Raw genomic sequence first — 14,239 nt, 5'->3', positions numbered from 1 at the left:
CTGATTGGGGATCATATTTTGGCAGCCTTTTCCCCACTGTGGTTGTGGGATCTTGTTTATGTATTGTTGCTTGTGAGCACTACATAGCTTCACGTTCGTTTTGTTCGGTATTGTTTTGGTGAGTTTCATTTATTATACATGTGGAACTCTACGCACGCTGCGCCTTGGTCCATTTATTCTAACAACGATCGTGACATCAATCCAAATAACTATTCCTCGATGTTTTAATCTGATCAGGCTACTTCAAAAGTCTCCTGTAGGCATGGTTACCTGCGTATGTTCATCCATTCCAGAATCCATACTGTGCAACATCCATTCCAGAATCCATACTGTGCAACATCCATTCCAGAATCCATACTGTGCAACATCCATTCCAGAATCCATACTGTGCAACATCCATTCCAGAATCCATACTGTGCAACATCCATTCCAGAATCCATACTGTGCAACATCCATTCCAGAATCCATACTGTGCAACATCCATTCCAGAATCCATACTGTGCAACATCCATTCCAGAATCCATACTGTGCAACATCCATTCCATTAATGGAAAGAGACATCCGTTACAAAACACTAATAAGTTGAATGACATTCGGAGATTGTCAAATCAAGCCTATGATACTGAGTAGGGAGGGATGTATTTTCTGTCAGTCGAGATTGACATACTACTTGATTGTGTTGTTGAAAACGAAAACCATAATGATAAGCGCACAATGTCGGTAATCGTATGGTGCATTGGCACAGAGACCCGTTGGTGGAAAATGTGTTGCATGTATTATAAATACACCATCAAAATGTTGAAAATCTGATTTCCCCCTAGCTGAACATTGTCTGCATCCGTCTCTGACCTTCTGGCCCGTTACCCCTGTGTGGCATCGAAACCATGATGAAATGAGTAGAGTCAATATCCACGTTTATAAACACAGGGTCGCTACAGTTATTGTTATTTATGGTTAATTTTGAGGGTATAGGGTGTGCACATTTTTTGTTAAGTAAACAAATACATTTTTTATAACACCTCAAGATGGAACCCCCCTCTTAGGGAATACAGAGTTAGGAGTATCTTCTACATCTGAGTTCAACAATCACTTCACTTTTTACTATCTGAGGTCAGAAAAGAAGAGAGAGAGGAACTGAGAGAGAGCGTGAGAGAAAGAGACAGAGAGAAGTATAGATAAAGTGAGTGAGAGCAAGAGAGACAGAGGGGAAAATAAATAGTGTCCCCTTCTAAATGTCTAGACGTCATGTCCAGACACTCCTGAATCCTGTCTCTGTACACAAACCGGTGGGTAGGTAACCAACCTAGCCATCCACCATGATGGATGGTCCTTTAATGAAGATGTCAATCAAAGGTGTGTAACATCATTAGCTGTTTCTGGGAGAAGAGGAGAAGACACTGTGTCCCAGCCAGGCCTGAACTACAGGGCCATGCATCTTCCTGACACTTAATCTGCGTCCCAAATGGCACCCTATTCCCTTTAAAGTGCACTACTTTGGAACATCTCCCTATGGGCCCTGGTCAAAAGTAGTGCACTATATCGGAAATAGGGTGCCATTTGGAATGTAACCAGCAGCAACTTATGTCAACAGAGAGCAGGAGCTAGTTATTGACATCGACCAAAACCTCTGTTCACAACAATGGTGATTGTCAATAGAGTGACTGGCTGTACCTGGGCTGTCAGGTGAAGGGTTGGACAACCATCACTGTCCCAAGTGGCTGGATGCCAGAACTACGACAGGATGACAAGGAAGGAAGGAAGGAAGGAAGGGAGGAAGGAAGGAAGGAAGGGAGGGAGGGAGGGAGGGAGGGAGCGAGGGAGCGAGGGAGGGAGGGAGGGAGGGAGGGAGGGAGGGAGGGAGGGAGGGAGGGAGGGAGGGAGGGAGGGAGGGAGGGTAAGTGAAAGAGAGTAAGGAAAGAGAGAATGAGAAGGAGAAGAAGAAAACATGAGAGAATATCCGGGGTGGCTCCAGCCAACACAGTCAAACCAGTAAATCACGGAAAGGAAGAAGAAGCAATTTGAGGCGCTTCTTTCATTTCCACGCTCTATCTATCCACTATCTATCTATTCCAGCAGCGGGGCCATGACAGACAGGGGATAGAATGGCCTCCCCAAACCCAGCAGGGCCACAGAGAGAAAATGTACCTGTCAGTCAGCCTGGGAAAAACGTTTAAACCTTGATACAGCAGTGCACTGTGCAAGATTACACACACACGCACACAAGCAGACGGACGCAGGGACAGATGCATGTACGCATGAAAGTGCAACCACATCATGCATACACACACACGCGCATGCACAAACACAACATGCACGCACACATAACCACACACTGAAGCACACAAAGGCCCAGACATACATCTCACATCGCTCTCTAAATAATCATTCCAAGGGAGTAGGGTTTAAAGCGAATGTCACCAAACACACAGACACCCTCATCTACCTCATACTACCACCCCTTGCCTGCTGTAATGTGTTCCTATATAGAACAGGGAGAATCAATATAAAGCTAGTGGATAGTGGCATCAGGCATCTCTCTGCTTCTGTCTGCTTAGCTCCTATAACTGTGTCTTTCCTGACCACCATCAGTCAGACAGCAGACCGAGATCCAAGAGAAAAAGTTAGAGCCTACACAGAATTCCAACATTGCCTTCAGCGCCTCCCCCCGCTCTCTCTCTAGCTCTATCTCTCTAGCTCTATCTCTCTCTCTCTCTCTATCTCTCTAGCTCTATCTCTCTCTCTCTCTCTCTCTCTCTCTCTCTCTCTCTCTCTCGCTCTCTCATACTTTCTCTCTCTCGTTCTCTCTCGCTCTTTTTCTCTTTCTCTCTCCCTTTCTCGCTCTTTCTCTCTCTCACTCTCTCTCGGCTCTTTCTCTCGCTCTTTCTCTCTCTCGCTAACTCTCGCTTTCACTCTCTCGCTTTCGCTCTCTCTCGCTCTCTCTCGCACTCAATCTCGCTCTCTCGCACTCTCTCACTCTTGCTCTCTCTCGCTGTCGCTCTCTCTGTCATTCTTTCTCTCTCGCTCAGAGAGAGAGAGCGAGAGAGAGAAAGAGCGAGAGAGCAAGAGAGAGAAAGTGTGAGAGAGCGAGAGAGAGAGAGATAGAGCGAGAGAGAGAAAGAGCGAGAGAGAGAGCGAGAGAGAGAGAGAGAAAGAGCGAGAGAGAGCGAGAGAGAGAAAGAGCGAGAGAGAGAGCGAGAGCGAGAGGGAGAAAGAGCGAGAGAGAGAGCGAGAGCGAGAGAAGGAGCGAGAGCGAGAGAAGGAGCGAGAGAGAGTGAGAAGGAGCGAGAGAGAGCGCAAAAAACAGAGCGAGAGAGAGCGAGAGAGAGAAAGAGCGAGAGAGAGAAAGAGTGAGAGAAAGAGCAAGAGAGAGAGAGAGAGAGAGCGTGTGAACGAGAGAGGGAGAGAGAAAGAGCGAGAAAGATAGAGAGACAGAGCTTTGTGCAGGGTTATCTCTCTCTCTCTCTCTCTCGCTCCCTCTCGCTCTCTCTCACTCTCTCTCTCTCGCACTTTCTCTCTCCCGCTCTCTCTCTCGGCTCTTTCTCGCTTGCTCTCACTCTCTCTCTCTCTCTCTTGCTCTCTCTCCGTCTCACTCTCTCTCGCTCGCTCTCTCGCACTCTCTCTTGTTCTTGCTCGCTCTCACTCTCGCTCTCTCTCTCGTTTTCTCTCTCGCTTTCTCTCTCTTTCTTACTCTCTCTCTCTCGCTCTTTCTCTCTCTCGTTCTCTCTCACTCTCTCTCACTCTCGCTCGCTCTCTCACTCTCTCTCTCTCGCTTTTTCTCTCTCTTTCTCTATCTCGCTCTCTCTCTCTCACTCTCTCTTTCGCTCTCTCTTGCTCTTTCTCTCTCGCTCTTTCTTTTTCGCTCTCTCTCTCGCTCTCTCACTCCTTCTCTCTCTCGCTCTCTCTTTCTTTCTCTCTTTTTTCTTTCTCTCTCTCGCTCTTTCTCTCTCGCTCTTTCTCTCTCTCTCTCTCGCTCTTTCTCTCTCGCTCTTTCAAATTCAAATTCAAATTCAAATTCAAGCTGCTTTATTGGCATGAAAAACATTGTGTCAATATTGCCAAAGCAACAATGTATACAATATACATTGTAATAAAATTATAAACAATGACAAATAATAATATAGAATGGCAGTAAATAATAATACAAAATTAAATATAAAAATAGTAACAATAAAATGGTAACAGTCAATAATCGAATGTAATGTAATAAAAAAATGAAACTATAACTAACTTATAACTAAATAACGGTCATCTTCACCATTACATTGGTACTACAACTACTATCATCATTACCACTACTACCACCACCACCATCATTAAACTGCTATCATTACCATTACCACCCATACCATTACTACTTGGAATGATAAACAACAATAATAATAGTAATAACAATAACAGTAATAACAATAACAGTCATAATAAGTAACAGTCATAATACTGTAATAATACTATTACTCTTTCTCTCTCTCTCTCTCTCGCTCTTTCTCTCTCTCTCTCTCTCTCTCGCTCTTTCTCTCTCTCTCTCTCTCTCGCTCTTTCTCTCTCTCTCTCTCTCTCTCTTTCTCTCTCTCTCTCTCTCTCGCTCTCTCCCGCTCTCTCTCTCGGCTCTTTCTCTCTCTCGTTATTTCTCTCTCTCGCTCTTTCTCTCTCTCTCTCTCGCTCTTTCTATCTCTCTCTCTCTCGCTCTCTCGTGCTCTCGTTCTCTCGCTCTCTCGTTCTCTCTCTCGAGCTTTCTCTCGAGCTCTTTCTCTCTCTCTCTCTCTCGAGCTTTCTCTCGAGCTCTTTCTCTCTCTCTCTCTCTCTAGCTCTCCCTCTCTCTCTAGCTCTCCCTCTCTCTCTCGCTCTCTCGCTCTCTCTCGCTCTCTCTCACTCGCTCTCTCTCGCTCTCTCTCTCTATCGCTAACTCTCGCTCTCTCTCGCTTTCTCCCGCTCTCTCTCTCGCTCTTTCTCTCTCTTGCTCTCTCCCGCTCTCTCTCTCGGCTCTTTCTCTCTCTCGCTCTCTCTCGCTCTCTCTCACTCGCTCTCTCGCTCTCTCTCTCTATCGCTAACTCTCGCTCTCTCTCGCTTTCTCCCGCTCTCTCTCTCGCTCTTTCTCTCTCTTGCTCTCTCCCGCTCTCTCTCTCGGCTCTTTCGCTCTCTTGCTCTTTCTCTCTCTCGCTCTTTCTCGCTTGCTCTCACGCTCTCTCTCTCTCGCTCCGTCTCACTCTCTCTCGCTCTCTCTCGCTCTCTCTCTTGCTTTCTCTCTCGCTCTTTCTCTCTCGCTCTTTCTTTCTCACTCTTTCTCTCTCTCACTCGTTCTCTCTATCATTCTCTCTCGCTCTTTCTCTCTCTCGTTCTCTCTCGCGCTCTCTCTCTCTCTCTCTCGCTCTTTCTCTCTCGCTTGCTCTCTCTTTCGCTCTCTCTGTTGCTCTTTCTCTCTCGCTCTTTCTTTTTCGCTCTCTCTCGCTCTCTCACTCCTTCTCTCTCTCTTTCTCTCTTTTTTTTCTCTCTCGCTCTCTTGTTCTTTCTCTCTCTTGCTCTTTCTCTCTCGCTCGCTCTTTCTCTCTCTCTCTCGCTCTTTCTCTCTCTCTCTCTCTCTCTCTCTCTCTCGCTCTCTCGTTTTCTTGTTCTCTTGCTCTATTGTTCTCTTTTGAGCTTTCTCTCCCGCTCTTTCTCTCTCGCTCTTTCTTTCTCACTCTTTCTCTCTCTCACTCGTTCTCTCTATCATTCTCTCTCGCTCTTTCTCTCTCTCGTTCTCTCTCGCGCTCTCTCTCTCTCTCTCTCTCTCGCTCTTTCTCTCTCGCTTGCTCTCTCTCTCACTCTCTCTTTCGCTCTCTCTGTTGCTCTTTCTCTCTCGCTCTTTCTTTTTCGCTCTCTCTCGCTCTCTCGCTCGCTCTCTCACTCCTTCTCTCTCTCTTTCTCTCTTTTTTTTCTCTCTCGCTCTCTTGTTCTTTCTCTCTCTTGCTCGCTCTTTCTCTCTCTCTCTCTCTCTCTCTCTCTCTCTCTCTCTCTCTCTCTAGCTCTCCCTCTCTCTCTCTCTCTCTCTCTCTCGCTATCTCTCTCTCTCTCTCTCTCTCTCTCTCTCTCTCTCTCTCTCTCTCTCTCTCTCTCCCCCTCCCTCTTTCTTTGTGCAGGGTTATCTCTCTCTCTCTGTCCTTATTCATGTCATATTAAAGTGATGGAAATGAACTTGCGAGCAAGCTAATAGCGATTGTCAATCCAATCTAGGCGCGCCTCAAAGACAGGAGCTCGCCAACACTTCATCAGTCTTCATTAATAATGAAGGGTGCTGAGGAACAGGGGAACGTAATCTGAGCTGTGTCCCAAATAGCACCCTATTCCCTAAAAAGTGCACTACTTTTGACCAGAGCTCTATGGGCCCTGTATGTTCAAACATAGTGCACTATGTAGGGAATAGCGTGCCAGTTGGGATGTATTCTGATCTCATCTAGCCCAGCAACTACCCAGGCAGGCAGTACACATACACCAACCAACCACGCCTGAGGGATAAATAACCAGCCTGTAAAAAGTGAGAAGAAGAGGAGGAGAGGGGGAGAGAGGAACAGAGAGAGAGAGAGAGAAAGAGGGAGACTAAGTTTCCTTCCCCATCCAGGCTGTATCAGGACAGAGGCTGCAGGATAGGTAGAGGATGGCCCACAAAACAAGAGGTGGAGGGAGAGTAAGAAGAAAAATGCAGGTCAAAGTCTCTGACCATGAGTCTCACTCTTATCATGTCCCTATTTCGATGCACAGAGGTAGGTGTCTGCTGTCATTAATGCAGACAGCTCCTCTTATCCTGAGTAGAGGTGATTGGCTGGGGACAGACTACTTTAAATGACTCCTCTGCTCCTCCGTGTTCTCCAGGCTCATTAAACCCTATTTGACCTCTGTCCTCTGGAACACACAGGGTCAAAATAACTCCAGGGGACTGACTGCTACTGTAAGGGCCATTATGATGTTGTTTTAAAGTTCCCGACCCACAACCCAATCAGCCCAGTCTCGTGCTATATACACTGAGTATACAAAACATTAAGAACACCTTCCTAACATTCCTAATACTTTTGCCCTCAGAACAGCTTCAATTCGTCAGGGCATGGACTCTACAAGGTGTCAAAAGCGTTCCACAGGGATGCTGGTCCGTGTTGACTCCAATGCTTCCCACAGTTGTGTCAAGTTGGCTGGATGTTCTTTGGGTGGTGGATCATTCTTGATTCACACGGGAAACAGTTGTGAAAAACCCAGTCGTTTTTGACACAAACCGGTGAACCTGGCAACTACTACCATACACCGTTCAAAGGCACTTAGATCTTTTGTCTTGCCCATGAATACAATCCATGTCTCAATTGTCTCAAGGCTTAAAAAATCCTTCTTTAATCTGTCTCCTTCCCTATACACTGATTAAAGTGGATTTAAAGATGCGCTATGCAGAAATCTAATTTCAGTTTATGTAACAAAACAAGCAAGAATACAGTAGAGAATCATTGTACCATCTAAACCGCTGTACAAAACCGAAAGTAAAAGACTCAAAAACGAAAAATGAAACTTAAGAATGGGAAGCATAGAACTAGCGTGCATACTATAGAACATATCTACATCAATAAGGGATCATAGCTTTTACCTAGATTCACCTGGTCAGTCTATGTCATGGAAAGAACAGGTGTTGTTAATGTTTTGTACACTCAATGTATAAAACATTATAAAATAATACTCACTTAAATACTTTTCAAATGGAGTTTTAATGTCAATGAAGTTATGTTGTAATTAGAGAATGATGTGCTGCTGGGAGTAATAATACAAAGTTTATATAGCACTTTTGAGAGAGAGAGAGAGAATTTCTTATCAGACCCCCTCCTACCCGCCACCTCTTTTCTTCCCAGTCTCTAATCGTCAAGCTAATGATGTGAAACCTAATGGAAATATTTACAGTTTCCGTTTGTCAATGATAGTGGTATAATTAACACCATGGACTGTGTCTCAAATGGCACACTATTCCCTAAAATAGTGCGCTATTTTTTCCAAAAGTTTGATGGGCCCTGGTCAAAAGTAGTGCACTACAATATATAGGGAATAGGGTGACATTTGAGACACCAATCACACCACTCCATTTAACAGTAGAGACACAAGGCAGGGAGCCACTATTAGCCAGGCAGGGGACTGATAGGTTGGGAGAGTTGGAGGGCTTTGTACTAGAAGGAGGATTGTCTATAGATTAATTGTCTCGATACACAATTGTGCTATGAAGTGGTTACTTCTAGCGGTAAAACTTTACGTACAGCCTGCAGGTACAATGCTTTATTAGTTGTTATAAGCATGTATGAAACTTAAGGATGTCTTATTATAAGGTTTATAACATGTTAAGCTAGTGAGCCAACCAACCTACACCTGATGTAAAGGAATGTGGTAGAGTTGTAGATCTTGTGACTGTGGCTACAAGGAGACTGTGACGTCAGGGTCAGGGAACGCTGAAGGCCTTCTCAGATGGATTACTGGATCATATCCTGCCCATCCAACTGAATGAAGGGGACATAGACAGTGGTCTAAGTGTTACTTTATCCGTGAACCATCATGTGGAAATTAAATGCTGCAAGATTTCTTGCATTTTGCGTGCGAGAAACACACTTTCACAAACAAGTCGGATTCAACACACATACACATACACAAAATACACACAGAAAAAATAAAATGATCTTGGGGCAGATTTCCAGTTATTAATCTTATAGCTGGGTCTTGTTTCATCAGCGGTATGGATGGAGTTTAGAAGATGGACTCTATTTACTGCTAAAGCTGTTCAGGGGGCTTGGGATGCAGCCATCCATCTCTGGCTATCTTTTAAAGGGAGGCAAAGCACAGGCATCACTTTCAATCACCCAGTAGACAGCCAGCCATCCAGCCAAACACACAGCCCAGACTGCCAGGCCACCATGCAGGAAGGAAAGGAGCTTCTAGCTAGGTTTTATTTCCCTCTCCTCTCCCCCTCTCCTACACCTCAAGGTGAAGTTTTCCTCCTCCTCCTCCTCCTCCTCCTCCTCCTCCTCCTCCTCCTCCTCCTCCTCCTCCTCTGCCCCAGGGATGGCACATTATTAATGTGTTTTAAAATAATAATAATCTTAACAACCCAAAAATACACACATTACCTTGCCCTCCTCCCTGCTCCCTTGCTGCTTGGCACCCTGTGTTTCTAATTAGTATGTTCAATTAACCCTCGTTAATTGTGAAGCCTTGGCACATGCACAGCGCCACGGGGGGCCATTTTGTAAACGAACAGCAACCAGCCTCTGTTATATGGTCATGTAAGGAAATAACAGCGTGTTCTAGCAAGGCTTGTAACCAAGGTTCTAAACACTGTCACTCGATGTGCATCCCTTCGTGAGTTCTGCAATGGCAAACTGCAGCATACAAAGAGCTAAATTGAACTTTTAACTGATTTTTCTGAGTAGGACTTTAGCTTGTAGCAGAGACCAACAATAATCATACTGTCTTCACCAGCACATTGCTTCCCTCTCATACTCACAATGTTGAGCAGTGTCCCATTACCTGTTAACTCTGTAGGGGGCCAACGGTAACACTGCTCTCTCCACCGCTCTCCTCCACAGCATGCCACGCTCTGGCGTTTGGCTTTTCATTGCGGGGGGTAAGGCGATATAGTGGTCGACATTGTTGTTTAGAGGAACACAGAAGGGCTTAAATTCTTCTGTTTTGTTTTGTTATGTAGAACAGTACTGTGTTATGCCTTGATGCTGGTCGCCACACAGATACACAGACCTTACATAAGAGAAAGACTGTTTCAACACAAACATACTAAACACGTATCACGGAGGGTATTTTCTTTAACAAACACTGATTCAAAAGTATTTAAGCAATTGATCAAAGCCATTTTTAGAATGGGGGTTATAGTCACCTACTTTTGCGATGTAATTTCTGAATCGTAACACATAGACCTGGTAAAATTGATTAGGTGACTCTGTCTAAACATTGATCACTGAATCAATGTTAAATACATTTGAGGCCAAGTGCTCTCTGGCCTTGCTGGAGATTGGGTTTCCTACCACTAGGTTAAAGCACCATGTCATAAAGTGCTTAGGGTTCAGACAACCACCCAGCCAAACCACCCCATTACAACCCAACACACAATAATGCAGTCAGCACAACAGGGGTTAGCCCTCCATCCCCCCCAATTCTCCCAAATTGACTGAAATCTTTTGGGGATGTGCTGTCTCTCAAATGGTAACTTATTCTATATAGTCCATCTAGTTCACTACTTTTAGCAACTCATGTACAGCAGTTCACTGACCTGCCTCCAACCCCCCATTACCACATCATTACCACATTACCACATCATTATTTCACTTGGCCTCAGAGGGTGTGTGAGCGTGCATGTGTATGTAAGTGTGTGTGAGCGAGCGAGCGTGTTTTGGGTCACTTAAGCAATTGCACCACCGGTCCCTCATCTAACCTACAATCAATCCCAAACAGACCATTTGATTATTATTTATTCTAAATCTCTAATCAAAGAGGCTATGGATTGTGTTGAATTAGAGCAAAAGAATCAGGTCATCATACTTCCATTGAAGTCTCACATGAAGCAGAAGGGAACATGGAGACAATCAGTGTTTGGTATTTAGAGATCAGAGTTAGAGAGGATGAAGCTCTGACTGTCACAGACAGCCTAGCTGATTGGTAAGAGAAGACGTAAAAGTAAAACCATGTCAGACCAACAAGGTTGAGTGGACAATGACTGGTTCCAAAGTTAATTGAATAGACACTGAAATGTTCAACAACGTGGTGTGATTCCAGGACAGATTGTCCAAGTCGTGATTCTAATAGTGATGTGTAAGTTGGGTCTTACCCTGAAGAAGGAGAGGTCTAAGATTAAAAGCTAAATAGTTGGGGAAGAAATACAGTGAAAAGCTAAGAAGGGATGGTAGTGTCAGGTCTTACCCTGAGGAAGGAGAGGTCTCTGGAGCGATCGATGCTGGTGATCTCCAGGTTACCCATCACCACCTCACAGTTCTCATAATACTTCCTTAGGGTGCGGTACTGCTGCTCCAGGTCTGACAGAGTACTCAGCTTGTTCTCTGTGCCAGCGCATACTGCAGAAAGAAAGAGGAAAGAGGAGGAGGTATGTTAGCTATGCGTTCATGTGTGTGTGTTTGTGTGTACAGGAAGCCCCTGAGGCCCAGTGGGCAGATGAGTCCCCGTTAGCGTGTGTCCAGGCTACTGAGTAGACTCCTGCTATGTAATTAAAGCCTGTCTTTTCCACCCATCAAACACCTTTTATCCCCACTAAGACAGGAGACATCTGCCCTGTCAGCTGCTGCTGCTGCCCAGAGGACAGCCCAAAACACCCCAAAACAACACAAAATCACAACAAAGCACAATTGAACGCACATGCACACACGCACACACACAAACACACACACTGTGGGCTTAAGTGGTGCTTGGTCCATCAGTAAAGAGGTGAGGCAGCAATTCTAAGAAACATGTCATAACCTCCATTGCCACATGAAAACAAACAGAATAAGGACCTTTCCATTCAGAGGTGAGTAAAAGGTTATGCAAAATACTGCCATATTTAACATCAATAATACAGCCCCACCTGCACTCTTTTTAGAGAGATACAGAGAAGAGAGTGTGTTTCAATAATGGCACCCTATTCCCTATATAGTGCACTATTTTGACTAGGTCCATAGGACCGGTAAACAAAATGGTACAATATAAAGGGAACAGGAAATGATTTGGGATGAAGACACTGCCTTCTCCCACATTACCATTCAACCCTAGCCATGTTGTCACTGTGGGCTGTTTCTAGACACTGCCTTCTCCCACATTACCATTCAACCCTAGCCATGTTGTCACTGTGGGCTGTTTCTAGACACTGCCTTCTCCCACATTACCATTCAACCCTAGCCATGTTGTCACTGTGGCCTGTTTCTAGACACTGCCTTCTCCCACATTACCATTCAACCCTAGCCATGTTGTCACTGTGGCCTGTTTCTAGACACTGCCTTCTCCCACATTACCATTCAACCCTAGCCATGTTGTCACTGTGGCCTGTTTCTAGACACTGCCTTCTCCCACATTACCATTCAACCCTAGCCATGTTGTCACTGTGGGCTGTTTCTAGACACTGCCTTCTCCCACATTACCATTCAACCCTAGCCATGTTGTCACTGTGGGCTGTTTCTAGACACTGCCTTCTCCCACATTACCATTCAACCCTAGCCATGTTGTCACTGTGGGCTGTTTCTAGACACTGCCTTCTCCCACATTACCATTCAACCCTAGCCATGTTGTCACTGTGGGCTGTTTCTAGACACTGCCTTCTCCCACATTACCATTCAACCCTAGCCATGTTGTCACTGTGGCCTGTTTCTAGACACTGCCTTCTCCCACATTACCATTCAACCCTAGCCATGTTGTCACTGTGGCCTGTTTCTAGACACTGCCTTCTCCCACATTACCATTCAACCCTAGCCATGTTGTCACTGTGGGCTGTTTCTAGACACTGCCTTCTCCCACATTACCATTCAACCCTAGCCATGTTGTCACTGTGGGCTGTTTCTAGACACTGCCTTCTCCCACATTACCATTCAACCCTAGCCATGTTGTCACTGTGGGCTGTTTCTAGCCACTGCCTTCTCCCACATTACCATTCAACCCTAGCCATGTTGTCACTGTGGGCTGTTTCTAGACACTGCCTTCTCCCACATTACCATTCAACCCTAGCCATGTTGTCACTGTGGGCTGTTTCTAGACACTGCCTTCTCCCACATTACCATTCAACCCTAGCCATGTTGTCACTGTGGCCTGTTTCTAGACACTGCCTTCTCCCACATTACCATTCAACCCTAGCCATGTTGTCACTGTGGGCTGTTTCTAGACACTGCCTTCTCCCACATTACCATTCAACCCTAGCCATGTTGTCACTGTGGGCTGTTTCTAGACACTGCCTTCTCCCACATTACCATTCAACCCTAGCCATGTTGTCACTGTGGGCTGTTTCTAGACACTGCCTTCTCCCACATTACCATTCAACCCTAGCCATGTTGTCACTGTGGCCTGTTTCTAGACACTGCCTTCTCCCACATTACCATTCAACCCTAGCCATGTTGTCACTTTGGGCTGTTTCTAGCCACTGCCTTCTCCCACATTACCATTCAACCCTAGCCATGTTGTCACTGTGGGCTGTTTCTAGCCACTGCCTTCTCCCACATTACCATTCAACCCTAGCCATGTTGTCACTGTGGGCTGTTTCTAGCCACTGCCTTCTCCCACATTACCATTCAACCCTAGCCATGTTGTCACTGTGGGCTGTTTCTAGACACTGCCTTCTCCCACATTACCATTCAACCCTAGCCATGTTGTCACTGTGGGCTGTTTCTAGCCACTGCCTTCTCCCACATTACCATTCAACCCTAGCCATGTTGTCACTGTGGGCTGTTTCTAGACACTGCCTTCTCCCACATTACCATTCAACCCTAGCCATGTTGTCACTGTGGGCTGTTTCTAGACACTGCCTTCTCCCACATTACCATTCAACCCTAGCCATGTTGTCACTGTGGGCTGTTTCTAGACACTGCCTTCTCCCACATTACCATTCAACCCTAGCCATGTTGTCACTGTGGCCTGTTTCTAGACACTGCCTTCTCCCACATTACCATTCAACCCTAGCCATGTTGTCACTGTGGGCTGTTTCTAGACACTGCCTTCTCCCACATTACCATTCAACCCTAGCCATGTTGTCACTGTGGCCTGTTTCTAGACACTGCCTTCTCCCACATTACCATTCAACCCTAGCCATGTTGTCACTGTGGCCTGTTTCTAGACACTGCCTTCTCCCACATTACCATTCAACCCTAGCCATGTTGTCACTGTGGGCTGTTTCTAGACACTGCCTTCTCCCACATTACCATTCAACCCTAGCCATGTTGTCACTGTGGGCTGTTTCTAGACACTGCCTTCTCCCACATTACCATTCAACCCTAGCCATGTTGTCACTGTGGCCTGTTTCTAGACACTGCCTTCTCCCACATTACCATTCAACCCTAGCCATGTTGTCACTGTGGCCTGTTTCTAGACACTGCCTTCTCCCACATTACCATTCAACCCTAGCCATGTTGTCACTGTGGGCTGTTTCTAGACACTGCCTTCTCCCACATTACCATTCAACCCTAGCCATGTTGTCACTGTGGGCTGTTTCTAGACACTGCCTTCTCCCACATTACCATTCAACCCTAGCCATGTTGTCACTGTGGGCTGT

At 45.8% G+C, this 14,239-nt stretch overlaps 1 protein-coding gene across 1 annotated transcript in view; it reads right to left on the bottom strand.

Moving 5' to 3' along the window:
* The window catches only part of LOC120057804 (receptor tyrosine-protein kinase erbB-4-like), a 468,628-nt gene that overhangs the window by 205,899 nt on the left and 248,490 nt on the right, over positions 1-14,239 (bottom strand). The window contains exon 2 of the mRNA XM_039006269.1: positions 10,918-11,069. Within this exon, the coding sequence (XP_038862197.1) occupies positions 10,918-11,069 (152 nt within the window). The remainder of the gene's footprint in view (positions 1-10,917; positions 11,070-14,239) is intronic.

Source organism: Salvelinus namaycush, chromosome 13, assembly GCF_016432855.1.
Source record: "Salvelinus namaycush isolate Seneca chromosome 13, SaNama_1.0, whole genome shotgun sequence".
Lineage (NCBI taxonomy): Eukaryota > Metazoa > Chordata > Actinopteri > Salmoniformes > Salmonidae > Salvelinus > Salvelinus namaycush.
The sequence above is the reverse complement of the archived record's forward strand: the minus strand, read 5'-3'. Positions and strand labels throughout refer to the sequence as shown.